We start from the raw sequence: 14,344 nt of genomic DNA, 5'->3' as shown, positions 1-14,344 counted from the left end.
GCAGATATGGGTCAGAAGCTTCGGTTAATGTTCACATTAACCATCAGAATGGGGAAAAATTTTTATCTCAGTGATTTAGACCGTCGCATGATTGTTGGTGCCAGATGGGTTGGTGTGAGTATTTCTGTAACTGCTGATCTCCTGGGATTTTCACGCATAACAGTCTCTAGAATTTACTCCGAATCATAGGTGCCAAAACAAAAAACATCCAGTGAGCGGTAGTCAGTGGTGGAAAGAGTACTGATTTATTTGCTTCAGTAAAAGTACTGCTACTGAAGAAATAATTCACTTGAGTACAAGTAGAAGTACTGAGAAGTATTATGACTCATGTAAGAGTAAATAAGTAGTTTGCCGAAAAACTACTCAAGTAATTACATTACAAGTTACTTTATGAAAATTATATATAGTATATACGCTTCCATTTTTAGTACACAAAGACATTTTTGTTCTTGAAAAAAATGTATGCTTCCTTTCACCAAGGATGCATTAAACTGATCAAAAATACTGGCAAAATCATTAATTGCAAATTATAATTACGGTTTGTTTTAAGTGGTATTTATTCCATTTTTCTTAACCCATGATGGCAAACATATACTGTGTCACATATTCCTTACAAAAGCATTCTAAAGTGCTTATTTGGTACTCAAGAAAATGGTCTTATCATTAGAACAAATGAAAATGGTTGCGCTATCATGAGCAAATCACAATATAGTATGTTTTTTCCCCATTTGTTGAGGTATTGAGTTGAATTTCTTTACACTTGCAAGTCCAAATTTGGTCATAAAAAATATGCAAAAAGAAACACATTTCTCCTGAAATTCTATTTTCTCCTAAAGTCTATTGTTTTAGAGAGATGAAGACTATTCCATGCATTACTGTTTTGAAAAAATAATCTCCAACCAGGATAGAGAGGGAAGTGGACAGCCGAGATGCACGACAAAAAGACAAATAAATCACAGTCTCTAGTTTGAGAAATAGACTCCTCACAGGTCCTAAACTAGCAGCTTCTAAATGCCAAAGACCTGCATTGCTGCAAGAGGATTCTTGGACAAACAGTCCATTTTAAGAATACATTTATTTAAATAGAAATAGCCATTTGTGACATTCTAAATGTCTCTAAATTGTCTCTAAACTTCATAATGTGCATTGGGACTGAAACACATTCCTATTTCAGGTTTATTCTCATTCACGTATGTACAAGTATTTTGGCTATTAAGTTAACATACAGTACAAAACTAATATAATGCAATATCGTAGAGGAGGAAATTTATCCTCTGATATTGCAGCAATTATCCAGATATAGAATGAAATTATTAAGCAAACTGTTATCAACTCCTACATGCCAACTGAATAAAATAAGGCAAAAATAAACATTTCACACAGTGTTTAGTGAGAGATATGATTGATTCAAACACTAAAAGTGGTTGTTCTGTATATTAATTATTGTATTAAAGGTGTAATAATAAAGTATTAATTAACATTGTGGTTATTTAACATATTGAGATATTATTATTGTGATTTCTCATACCTTCTTAATATAACATCCATCCCTTGTGCACTTTTGGCCTCTAGTGGATGAGGCTTTTCAGACAGATAAACAGCAGCGCAGGGCAGGGAAGTACAGTACACTACAGCACCATGAGCGAGAGTGTTACCCGCTAGGACAGTTTAATTTGAACAAGAGGGGCGAATGGTTATGGAATTTAACGCAGGAGTACATACCGAACTAATGCGGACTGATAGAAGCAGAGAGCCCTTCTGTGCGCACGATGGTGCGAGGAGCCGGATGGCGGGAAAACAAAATATGTTTAGTGAAAAGTCAAAATAAGATCGCAATGTATGTAATTGAAACTATATCAGATATTATTAATAAAACATGGGAACTCGTTGCCTGGGCATTTTTTGCCTCCATATTTTGAAATGCGGGGATATATTTGTTAATTTCATTCCAACACTACTGGCATTGTATCTTCCCATGGTATTTAAAAGTTTGTTTTAGACATATAGTAGCAAGTAAACAAGATATCTCCACATACACCGATCAGCCACAACATTAAAACCACCTGCCTAATATTGTGTAGGTCCCCCTCGTGCCACCAAAACAGCGTCAACCCTCATCTCAGTATAGCATTCTGAGATTATATTCTTCTCACCACAATTGTACAGAGTGGTTATCTGAGTTATCGTAGACTTTTTCAGTCAGCCATTCTCTGTTGGCCACTCTCATCAACAAGGCTTTCCATCCACAGAACTGTCGCTCACTTGATGTTTTTTGTTTTTTGTACCATTCTGAGTAAACTCTAGAGACTGTTGTGCGTGAAAATCCCATGAGATCAGCAGTTACAGAAATACTCAAACCAGCCCGTCTGGCACCAACATGATGCAATATGTTAAACCACATTGTGTTAATGTTTGACACAGTTAAAACATTGCCTAGCTTAACAACAAGTGAAGTTTGATCAGTGTTTAAATGTGTTCAGATGGTTCCCTCATACCTGAATGAACGGTTCCTTTCCAGAATAAAATGAAATTGGCAGAAAATCAGTTCTTGTATAGTGACAGGGCAGAAAGTCACGGAGAAGCTAGAGAAGAGAGGACAACGGCGGCAGTTTATGCAAGCTGCTGTGATCACGATGCTGTGCCCTGCAGGCTTCCGTCATGCCAATTTCTTCTACCCAAAAATTCATAAATATTATGTATTGTTTTGTACTTTGTAATTGCGGTGAAAAATAACTGTAGTGAATTTGAATACTTCATTTTTAATCAACTCAAGTAAAAGTACTATTTATACTTAAAATATGTGAAAAATATTCTCAAGTACTGTAATGAGAGTAGTTGTAATTCGTTACTTTCCACCTCTGGCGGCAGTTCTGCAGACGGAAACGCCTTGTTGATGAGAGAGATCACCAGAGAATGGACAGACTGGTTCGAACTGACAGAAAGGCTACGGTAACTCAGATAACCTCTCTGTACAACTGTAGTGAGCAGAAGAGCATCTTAGAATGCAAAACATTTCCAACCTTGAAGCGAATGGGCTACAACAGTAGAAGACCACTTTGGGCACTTTAATTCTGTAGCACCATAGTGTTCCTAATAAAGTGCTCAGTGAGTGGATATTCCTTAATAGCAGTGGAATTTACATATGTATATATGCTCAAAATATATGAACTAACAGATTATAAATGTCTTAATATATGGCCATATATTAGATTTCTGTATGATAACATTAAGAAAAAAAATTGTACCAATTGTCCTTTTTTTTTTTTTTTTTTTTTTTTTTTTGGAGTAGCACATATTAGTATTTTGTTTGGAGCAGAAGGCGCTTTCCCCCTCCAGATTACTTGTTTTGGCCCACCTTTATTTTACACACCTGCGTAACGTTGTGTAATGTTACGCAATAAAGCCACACTGGATTAAAGCATTTCCTATTAGCGCCTCATTTATTTTCATACCGATGACACGTGTAATTATACTACTTGTTTTATTCATCGGCTCGCGGTTAAGTCAAATGCACAATTCTGCGTTATCGCTTTAATGAATACCATATCACTTTAACGTTTTCTTTTCTTTATTAGCACAACTGAAACCAGCAGTATACTTGCGGCCAGTGCGCGCTATCCACGCCCTGAGCTGCAGTCTATTCCTCCCTCTCTCCTCCCTAACTCACGGTCAAACTTCAGCAAACACTTGGATACTTCGCCAAGAGTCGCGTTGTGTCTGAGAGAAACTCCGGGTTTCGAATGGAGAGCGGACTGAGAAACTGACGAGTCATTATCGCTGGTAAGAGTGCTTTAAAAGTCTCTGCACATTTTCTATAGGCTAAGCTTTTATACATGTGGTGGTAACACTTTGTAAAAAGGTTATTTGTGTTAACACTTGTAAATCCATTAGGTATCATGAGCCAACAATGTTTTACAGCATTTATGAATCTTGCTTAATGTTAGTTCATTTGAAATGCGTTTGTTCATTGTTTAGTTTACTCATTCAACTTTTAATGTAAAAAAAAAAGTATATGTAGAAACTAACATTAACCAAGATTAATAAATGCTGTAAAAGTAGTGTGCATTGTTAATGTAAACTTCCATACAGAAATTGGATACATTGCAATATCTGTAAAATGTATGTTCGTATATAGATATAAAAGTCACATATTTGTACGTATCTGTAACATATATTTTCTCAAATACTTGTGTGAATATTTATATGTACATATATGCTCAAATATATGAACTATAAATGTATTTATGTTCATATAATGCTATATATCTGATTTCTGCATTGCATTAACTAATGGTAACAAACAAAAATTTGTGTGGGGGCCCTCATCAGCATGTTTGTAACACTACTAATAATGACTTTGACAGTGTGGGGGCCCCCTGGTGGATCGGGGGCCCTAAGCAACTTGCTTAGTTTGCCTAGGGAGGACCGGCACTGGTAACAAATACAACTTTATTGTAATGTTTCACTCATTTGGTCATGTATTAAGTATAGAACAGAGTCAAAGGTTGAAATCCCCCTTCATTTTATTGGCTTTGGTAGTATCTCTGTTTTTGAAATTAAAGCAATTTGTTTTGTATGTATTATAAAAAAGCATTGAATGCTGTGTTTTGTTCCAATAATAACTCTTAATCATTTCAGTCTGAACAACTCAAATCAAGTCATTAACACATCTTAAATCAGAAGGCTCTAAGTCCAACTTCATGTATTCAATTTTTCAGTCTTTTACATTATATAGTAGGCTATCCTATTCTGTATTAAGTATGGTATATCTTTTGAATGGCTAATTTAGAAAGACAATCTTTATAGGTTTGTTTTTCCAAACATTACCCTTATTTTTGTCTCCTTTCCACTGACAGTGGTTTTGTCTAAAGATGGCCAGGTACAACATTTGCTACTATGACCAGCTTATGGGCTTTTTCTACAACAACAGCAACATAACTTCGGATGAATGGGACCAAACGCAGCTCATCCTGGTTCAGTGTGTTGGATTCATCTGCTGTTGCTTCATCTTAGTGGCCAACGCCATGGTAATCACTGCAGTGATCACCAACAGGAGGTTTCACTACCCTTTCTACTATCTCCTCTCCAACCTAGCTGCCTCAGACTTTCTCGCCGGGATCGCTTATGTGTATCTCATGTTCAACACAGGGAAAATATCCCGCGAACTGACCGTGCAAGGCTACTTCTTCCGGCAGGGTTTGCTGGATGCAAGTCTCTCTGCATCGCTGACCAACCTCCTGGTGATTGCTCTTGAGCGCTACATCTCAGTCATGAACTGGAAAGTTCACAGTAACCTCACCAAACGCAGGGTGACCCTACTGATTGCCCTAGTTTGGGGAATCTCTTTATTCATGGGAACGGTGCCTAGTTTGGGCTGGAATTGTATTTGTAGTCTGGACCTGTGCTCCAAGCTAGCACCCATCTTTAGCCGGAGCTATCTGATCTTCTGGTCTGTGTCCAACTTAGTGCTTTTTCTCATTATGGTGTCCATATACTTAAGAATATACATCTATGTGATGAGGAAAACGGCCGTCTTGAAGGCACACACCACTGGATCTATGAATCGCAAAAGGACGCCGATCAAGCTGATCAAAACTGTGATGACTGTACTGGGTAAGTTCTAATGAGATTTACTTGGTAATAGGGCTGCTCAATAAATAGAAACTGAAACTAATTATCATAGAAACTGGAAAATAATTTTATATGTTGGATGAATATCCAAGACATTAACTAGTACTTTATTATAACAGAATTGGATTAGTGAGTTATTATGGAGCTTAATGACATACAAAGTATATTTCTTACTACAAGCAGCATGACAAAACATGGGAAGAGCCTTGATTTCTCAAAAACAGCACGTTGAACCCCCACACACTTTCCAGACTCTGAAATGTATCAGTCAGCATGAGGTGTTAACCTTCGGGGAAAACGTGACTCCTCAGTCACTCAAAGTTCAATGGCAATTACAGGGTATGGTGCTTTATAGTTTTCCCACAAGACACCAGAACTCTGATGAGCTGTCCAAAGTCCACGCCTTATTCTTTTAAACATGATAAAGACTCCCAGACTGATGAATATGTCCATTTAATCTTTACTCACAAACAAAGATCTCATGTTTCTTGCAAACTTGCCACCCACCCATAAAAAAGTTTGATGCAGGACAGAGTGGGTAAAAAATATCTCCGCGACTTTGGTCCAGACATGGCAAATATTTAGATTGAAGAAGTAAACTCTTTTCCTGTTAAGTAAGGACAGAAAGAAAACATTTATTGTAGTTGTGTGATATACATCTAGTCTTCATGAAAGTTAGGATTGAGCACGAGATATTAAACTTGAAAAGTGCCTTTAAGCATTCCTTACTACACATTGATTATGTTTTGTACCTGCTGTGAAATCTTTTGATTAAGGATTGCTTTTCACACATATCACACTCACCAGACAAGATAACCCATCTGAGTTGAATGGGGTATTCTGAAATGTTAATGCACTATGAGACACAATGCACGAAACCCCTCCCACGCTTGCATTAGCTGATGTTATCAAAATATGGAAGGGTGGTTTTCGGCTACTTTTTGTTTTGCTCTGTCTTTCAGTAGAAATCTAAAGCAGTGATTCCCAAATGGGGGTACACATATCCTTGGGCTGCTTTGGAAGATTTTGATTTTGCTTTGTTTAACATAAAAGAAATTACAACTTATATATATTAGGGCTGTCAGTTGATTCAAACATTTTATAAAACTACTAATAGATTAAAATAACTAATCACAATTAATCTCATGCTTTTAAAGTTGCTTTTTGTGTTTAATGTATAAGTTCACGTGTGTTTGACACTTGTAGCATAATTTATGTGCTCCTTGTGCTGTTGTTTCCAAAGTATTGATTGTTTTTAGTATAAAAGTGACTTTAATCATAATGATAATGTGAAATGATATCCATTATAATGTGTTAAAAGGAGCACATTTCTGATCTGATGCTGATAAAGAGATGTACCTGACTATGGAAGCCAGATCCTGCCACGGAATAAAAATAAAACGGGTAATTCTGACTTACATCTCACAATTGTGAGAAATAAAGTAGAAATTGTGAGATATAAACTCGCAGTTGCAAGATATAAAGTCTGTAAAACCTTGCAAATGCAACCTTTTTTCTCACAATTTCAAGTTAATTTTTTTGCAGTTGCGACTTTGTGTGCAATCACAACTTTATTTTTGTACTTTATTTTTTGCAATTGCAGGCTATGCGCTACGTCTTATCCAGCTATCGTGAGAGTGCTAATTCTAATTGCATGGGCGTGGGTGAAATTGTTTGCGCTATTGTGGGTATATGTGCACAAACTGTGGGTGTGTTGTATGTGAATGAAGTGGCGCAAAGTGCAATTTGCTGTTTTCCTGAGAAATAGGTCATTGCGCTAAGACGTTTGAAAACCACGTCTTAACTCAGCACGCAAAGTTTAAACTCAATTCCTGCATTTGCAGTTTGGAGATTTCACCAGCAGAAGGTAATAAAGTTCATGTCCAAACTCTGTTAATATAGTGAAACATAAAATTAGTTCCTGACAATCACTGCCGTAGCCATTTTATAAAGCAAAAATGATAAGATCTGTGTTAAACTATCCATAGGTCATTTAAATTTACAGTTGTACTTATAGTCTAATTTGTAATGGAATTTTCCACCTGTTATCATAGTGATTTTTAAGTCACTGCAAAACAGGCCGGTGGAAGAAGTTGGAGAGGATAAAATGTTTGGAATTGCTATACATTTTTGAGCACTTTGTTATTTTGAGTATATTTTCTTTTAGTTTGAAGTGTAATTTCAATTTAGAAATATTTTATTTTATTTTTTGTGTTTCAATAAATGAATTTAATTTTTCAAAATAAAAATCGACCGGTAGAATTGAAGTGCGTGCCAATACAATCACTGTTAATACTAGCCATGATTTGTGTGCCAATAGATGAAAATGATTAATAATGCTTACATCCTCTATAATTTAATGGAGCCTACATCTAAATCCTGACGATAATCAAATTTTCCATGCGTATAAAAGGAGTGTGTCACTGAAATATAGAAATGTGCCAGACATTCAACAAGGACACAGTTAATGCACAAATGAACGTAATTTTCAATTCTTCTAATTACGAGGAAAAGTTGTATTTGCGTGAATTAAGCTCACAATTGCGACTTTCTCTTACAATTGTGAGTTTATATCACACAATTGTGACATTATATCATGCAGTAGCCACTTTAGATCATGCAATTGCAAGATATCAAGTCAGAATTGCCTTTTTAATTTTTTTCATTGCATGGCAGTACCAAGGCACCATATCTGAGCCTTACTGATTGGGCTGTGGCAACACAAGACAAAACGGTTGTGAAACACTGATTTAAAGTGCAGCAGCCAACCAGATGTTTGTCTGCAAACATATTTGTGAAAAATTGTTTGGCAACAGTTGATGGATACAGTCCTCAATCACAGTTTGGAAATCATTTTAAATGGATAAAAATGATATCATCATTTGCTCATGTTGTTCCAAACTCATGACTTTCTTTCTTCAGTGTAACACTCAAAAGCAGATGTCAAACGCAGGAGTGATGCAAGTTGTGGGGAGGAAAAGTTGGTTTTAGACTAGTTTTGAGAAGTTACTATCTCTTACGTGTTGCAGATTGGGCCAAAGTGGAGGAGTTGTCTCTTCCCAGCAGGCTTTCTCCCTGGCTGCATAATTATCTTGCACAAAGTCGCTTTTTACACTGCCTTGCGTCTGAATCAAACCACCAGTTTGAGTGGCCTGTGGCCTTGGAGAGAAAGAGCTTAAAACTCATTCTTGATGTGTGTCCTTTCTTTAAACCAATTGCTTACTTGTGGAAATCCTTTTTGTGCCAGACAAATTTCTTTGTTTTTAGATGATTGTTTTTGATGATACAGAGAATGTCTCTGGAGATTGTATAATGAAGATACGTAGTGCTTATGTCATTATGAGGTGGAGTTTACAGCCAAATACTCATCAGTTATGACTTCAATGAACTGCAGATAAAAGCAAATGCCTTGGTTTCAGCAGCATGCTACATTCTTTCTTTGTCTTGTGGCATGTCTGGAGGTAAAGGTTCAACGTGATCTCATGAGAACTCGTATGTACTCTAACGTAAAATTTGGTTCTAGCAAATGTACATTCTCTTATGTTTGCATAGACACCGAAATGTACAATACTGACATATTGACAGCATGTAAACGTCATCATTTTACATATTAACACCTCCAGAAATGTAAAAATGTTTATTGTTGTAAATGTGTACTGTTTGAATTGATTAATATTGAATAATTCATAGAATTAATCAGTTAATTACATTTAGTTTATAATCAGTGAGATCAGTTAAATGCCATCACGTTTATTTAATGCAGTAAGACATTATAATATTCAATTTTATCAATTTCATTCAGTTCTGTGTGATTTCTGCAGCCCTATACAACATTTTAAAGGATTATATCACTTTAACCAAGACTACATTTTAAAATGTTAAAACGAATTAAAACTCTGTAATCGTTTAATCATTTATTAAACATTTAATTGTATTTTTGTTTGTCATGGGACACAAAAGGAGTTTTCGGAATATGCCAAAAAACAAAATAAACCACAAAAAGCACCATTAAACAACAATCAAATTAATCCATACATTTGTTAGCTATAATCCAAATCTTCAGGCTTCTTTCTGTGAAGAACAGACCCAAATTCAAGCCTTTTATTCAACGATGTCCGTCTCCATCTGCCGTTACGCCCGCAGTAACCGTCAACACGCGTTGGTTTTGTTTTCAAAATTCAAAAACTGCCGCCTCAAGCATTACGACCAGCGGTTTTATGGCAGGGATGTCGAATGCTCATTGGCTTTCAAGTGTCTCGTGACCGTTTGTGACTGCCGAATTCTGCGATGTATATGTTTGAATGATATATGACAGTGGCGTTCTGGAGTGCATCAGTAGAAGATTTACAGCGATTAATAATTTAAATACAACTCTGCACTTTATACAATGCTATTGTATGCCATCAGGGAGCACATCTGATGCAGCGCATCACCCTTTGGACTACTTTTGTACAACATTTTGCCATTTTTATGAATAAATGATTGTGATTAAATTTATCAGCCTGTTACATGTTTTATATGCTTAATAAAAAGTTATGGTTAGGTTTAGGAGTAGATGTGGGATTAGCGGCTGTAAAATATATATAAATTAATATATTGTAACAAAAATAATTGCTACTGTACATTAATCTACTTGTTACATGTTTTTACATTGTTGAAATGTGGTTATGTTTAGAGGTTGGGGTAGAGTTAATGGAGGTAAAATATCTATAACAGTAAAAATGTACAAATATATTTATAATCGATTCGTGTATTCAAATATATTTTTAATGGATTAGTTAAAAATTACAAATATTAACGTACAAATAGCTATGTATATTAATGAGATCATGAAAGGTTACATTAATCTTTTGTGCATCTGCTCTTTTTAAAAGGATGAAATTGTTTGTTTAAAAAGTTTTGGATGAGGAAAGCATGCCAGTAAAGCAATACTTGTCTTTTTTTAGAAAGCCACTATACTGTACATGTACCACAAATTTACCATGGTGTTACTGTAGTAAAACTAACCATGTTTTTTTGGCAGAATGATTATGATTTTTGTTACCATAGTTTTGGTTTTCCTATATTATTATCATGGTTTTACTACAAATATGGTTAAATTATGGTTACTGTATTAAAACTATGGTTAATTGTAGTAATGGAAGGATAAAGCTATTGCGTGGGAACCCAAAATTATTGTGAGGGAATCTAAAATGTTTTGTGAGGGAATGCAAACTATTGTGAGCAAAAACAAACTATTGTGAGGGAACTGAAAACTATTTGTGAGAGAACACAAACTTTTGAGGGAACGCAAAACTTACTGCAAGGTAATGAAAAACATTTTGAGAGAACACAAAACCTTTTAGGAGGGAATGTTAAACTTATTGCGAAGAACTGCAAATGTTATTGTGAGGAAATGCAAACTACTGTGAGGGAACGAAAAATTTGTGAGCAAACTGATTTTTCCCTGTTGCAAGGGAATGCAAAACTTTTGGTGAAAGAACACAAAACTATTGTGAGGGAATGCATGCTAAGGCGAGGGAGATTGCAAAACTTTTTGTGAGAACGCAAAACTATTGTGAGGGAATGCATATTATTGCAAGGGAATGCAAACCTTTTTGTGAGAAACGCAGAACTATTGCAAGGGAGGGCAAGACTATTTCAGAAGTAAATTCCTTCCTTGTTCACTAAGGGCCTCCATACTTTATTTTATTGAGATCAGCAGTGACCCTGACCCTATCCTTACCCCTAACCATAAACCTATCCTTAACCCTAATGTTTGTAGCAACAAATGCAATTCTCATTGTAGTTTCACAGAACAATATGTACACAGTAACTACATTTTATAAAATGTTTGGAATTTTAATGTAAGCACATAGTAGTTAAAGACACCTAATATAAAGTGTGATGCATTTTTTCTTTTTATACCTTGAGTGGTTTTTCTAGTCAAAGAAAAATTTTAAAGGCCTCTTTTAAAATAGTTGTGGCCATTTTGAAATCCTTGGCCCTGCAGTACACGTCCTTCCCCCCACTATTGTTCATTATGCTTTGGAAAACACGCTGTGTAATAAATGCATAAATGCTAAAAGGCTTGTAGAACATTGTTTCACATCTGCAACTAGTATGGCATACCCTCCTCTTCCAGATGTGTTTAGATATGAGTAGAGGGTGCCAGTGTTCACTTAAATGGGTAACTTTCCAGAAACCATAGAGGAACCCCTATTTGATGAGGTTTGTCATAACCTCTAACCAAATAAGCACATTTATCACACTTTCAAACTACAGGAGGCGGGTTTTGGTAGAAGAAACTCCACAACGATTTTACCATCTGAAAGCAACCTTGGCCACCATTGTTTGTTATAGTCAACAGAAGCAAGTGTCACTACATGCTCTACACCTGAAAGGCAACCTGTGTGTCTGAGCTTGTTTTGCAGTGCAGACAGGATTTCATGCTAACTTAAAAGAATTATGGGGAAGTGCAGCTACTGGCAGCTTTGTTGCTGTGAGTCACTCTATCAAGGCTTGAAAAAAAAAAGTTATTGAACATGTTGAGGCAGGAACGCATTCTCTAAAAGTGGTTAAAGCAAACAACATGAAAAATCACTGGCTGTATAGAGCAGGATAACAGGCTATGTGTTAAAGGTCATGCTTAGGGGTGCAGCAAAGCCATATTATAGCCATACATTGTGGCCCCCTTGAAGTATTTGAACACTTTAGTCACACTTTAAAATGAAGAGGAAAAAAAGTAGTGTCATTGCATTTGACAATAAATATCACAGTGTGATGCTAGAGCTTTTCTCAGAATTAACTAACTTAGTAATTTTTGCAATTACCTTAAACCAACTGGTCTCAAGCTCATTTTTACTGGATTTTTAATGTCCCTTCAAGTGCACACAGGTATCCTAAAGCAAAGTAACAGGCTTTTTCAACACATCATTTCCCCCCTAAGACTCATACATGCAGCTTATTTAGTTAGTATAGAGTTAGTATACATTTGTTCTTTTCATTTCTCTAGTGCTGTAATCCACAGCCTTTTGTGGCATACTGTATTGCTTTGAAAACTTGAGACCATTGAAGCCCAGATGTTCTAAAACAGCTCCATGTATTTGTCTCTTTAGGGGCTTTTGTGATCTGTTGGACCCCTGGTCTCGTGGTTCTGCTCCTGGATGGACTAAACTGCGAGCGGTGCAACGTCCTGAAGTTCAAACGTTGGCTGCTCCTTCTTGCCGTCCTCAACTCTGTCATGAACCCCATCATCTACTCTTACAGAGACAATGAGATGTGGACCACTATCAAGAACCTCATGTGTTGTGTTTGCAGTGGAACCAGACGACAGAGGTCATCCAAGGCCAACATTCAACGCGGCTCAGTTCGGGAGACCAGCACCAGCCTCAAAGAAAATACAGCTGAGGAAAGTAAGGTCTCCACGCAGGAGATGCTGAAGTCTTGAAGCTCCAAAGACATTATTTTGACTTTATGAAGACCATGGGGCCATTTTCATTAACACGACGTGGGGATTTCTCTGAAATCTCTTCAGTCTACTCTCAGAGATAATTAATGTAATTTTTATGCAGGTTAAACATTTCGAATTTACTCGTGTCCCAGCTTTATATGCAGTCAATGATAAGTCCTGAAAGTATGAACACACCATCAGAACATTGCTCTGTTTGTTTTAAGCATCCCAATCGGCTAGACATGGCAACATTGGCTCAACTAATGGCATGAGTTTGGGGCAGAACTGTCTGTGTTGGCCAACCAATAACAGATGAGAGGAGTGTTCAGGAAAACTGCTTGAAAGCAGCCATTCACGTTTGGTGACACTAGTTCAACAGAAATTACACTTCAGCTTTAAGTTGGACTGGGAATTTTTATCTGACGCTACTAAACAATGTACTTAATTTTACATTTTTTGCCACTTTTATTGGTACAGTAGGACAGACAGTGGAGTGGTGTAAGTAAATGACAGAGAGAGCACATACTGTGCGATTGGGAAATTACACAAGCCAGATTCCAACTGGGATTGCCCACAAATAACATGTCAGAGCATGCATATTACACACCAGCCCATGTCCCTGACAGCAGTGCACTTCTAAAGTTTTATTTTACCTCAATAATTCAGCTTTTGATAATAGATACTGTAAATTTGCTATGAGATTTGTTTTCAGAATGCTCAACAGATTTTATTAGTATGCTCTGTGTGAATTTGTTGATTTACCTTTTACTGTAAATATACTGTACTGTATTTGCAAGTCTTAAAAGAAGTCTTGAAATCTTTGGAAATTACATCATGTATTTAGTATGAAGATCATGCTTATGTTGTAAATATTAATGTAAAACATTGTTGTAGCATGCTGTCAACAACATACATCATTTAAGTGAGTTTTTTTCAGAACAGAAGAAATAAACTACAAAACTCCTCAGAATGCATTTCAGACATCTTTATTTGTAAGAATAATTCGTTTTTTTTTTTTTTAGATAAATGATTTGTATTCAGTCAGACAAAATGAGGATTATATGGTCTTATTATGAAGTGAATAAAATTAATTATGTATAGTCAGTGTTGGGGAGTAACGAAATACATGTAACGGAATTACGTATTTAAAATACAAAATATAAGTAACTGTATTCCACTATAGTTACAATTTAAATCATTGGTAATTAGAATACAGTTACATACAAAAAGTATTTAGATTACTGAAGAGATTACTTTGCATTTTATTGTCATTTGTTTAAT

The 14,344-nt window shown here is 36.0% G+C and overlaps 1 protein-coding gene across 1 annotated transcript; it reads left to right on the top strand.

Moving 5' to 3' along the window:
* The first annotated feature begins 3,293 nt into the window (after nucleotides 1-3,293).
* On the top strand, nucleotides 3,294-14,033 carry LOC127439240 (lysophosphatidic acid receptor 3-like). The gene is made up of 3 exons (XM_051695420.1): nucleotides 3,294-3,780; nucleotides 4,857-5,613; nucleotides 12,729-14,033. The coding sequence occupies exons 2-3, from the start codon at nucleotides 4,872-4,874 to the stop codon at nucleotides 13,058-13,060; spliced, it is 1,074 nt and encodes a 357-aa protein (XP_051551380.1). The 5' UTR covers nucleotides 3,294-3,780; nucleotides 4,857-4,871; the 3' UTR covers nucleotides 13,061-14,033.
* Nucleotides 14,034-14,344: the final 311 nt, after the last annotated feature.

The sequence above is a fragment of the Myxocyprinus asiaticus genome, chromosome 50, assembly GCF_019703515.2.
Source record: "Myxocyprinus asiaticus isolate MX2 ecotype Aquarium Trade chromosome 50, UBuf_Myxa_2, whole genome shotgun sequence".
NCBI classification, from domain to species: domain Eukaryota; kingdom Metazoa; phylum Chordata; class Actinopteri; order Cypriniformes; family Catostomidae; genus Myxocyprinus; species Myxocyprinus asiaticus.
Note: the sequence above shows the minus strand (reverse complement) of the source record. Positions and strands in the feature narration are given on the sequence as shown.

What these genes read in the sequence shown, in the direction of transcription:
- LOC127439240 (XM_051695420.1), top strand. Translation starts at nt 4,872, where the DNA reads ATGGCCAGGTACAACATTTGCTACTATGACCAGCTTATGGGCTTTTTC. An exon ending in AACTGTGATGACTGTACTGG is followed by an intron (nt 5,614 to 12,728) that starts GTAAGTTCTAAT and finishes TTGTCTCTTTAG; the next exon opens with GGGCTTTTGTGATCTGTTGG.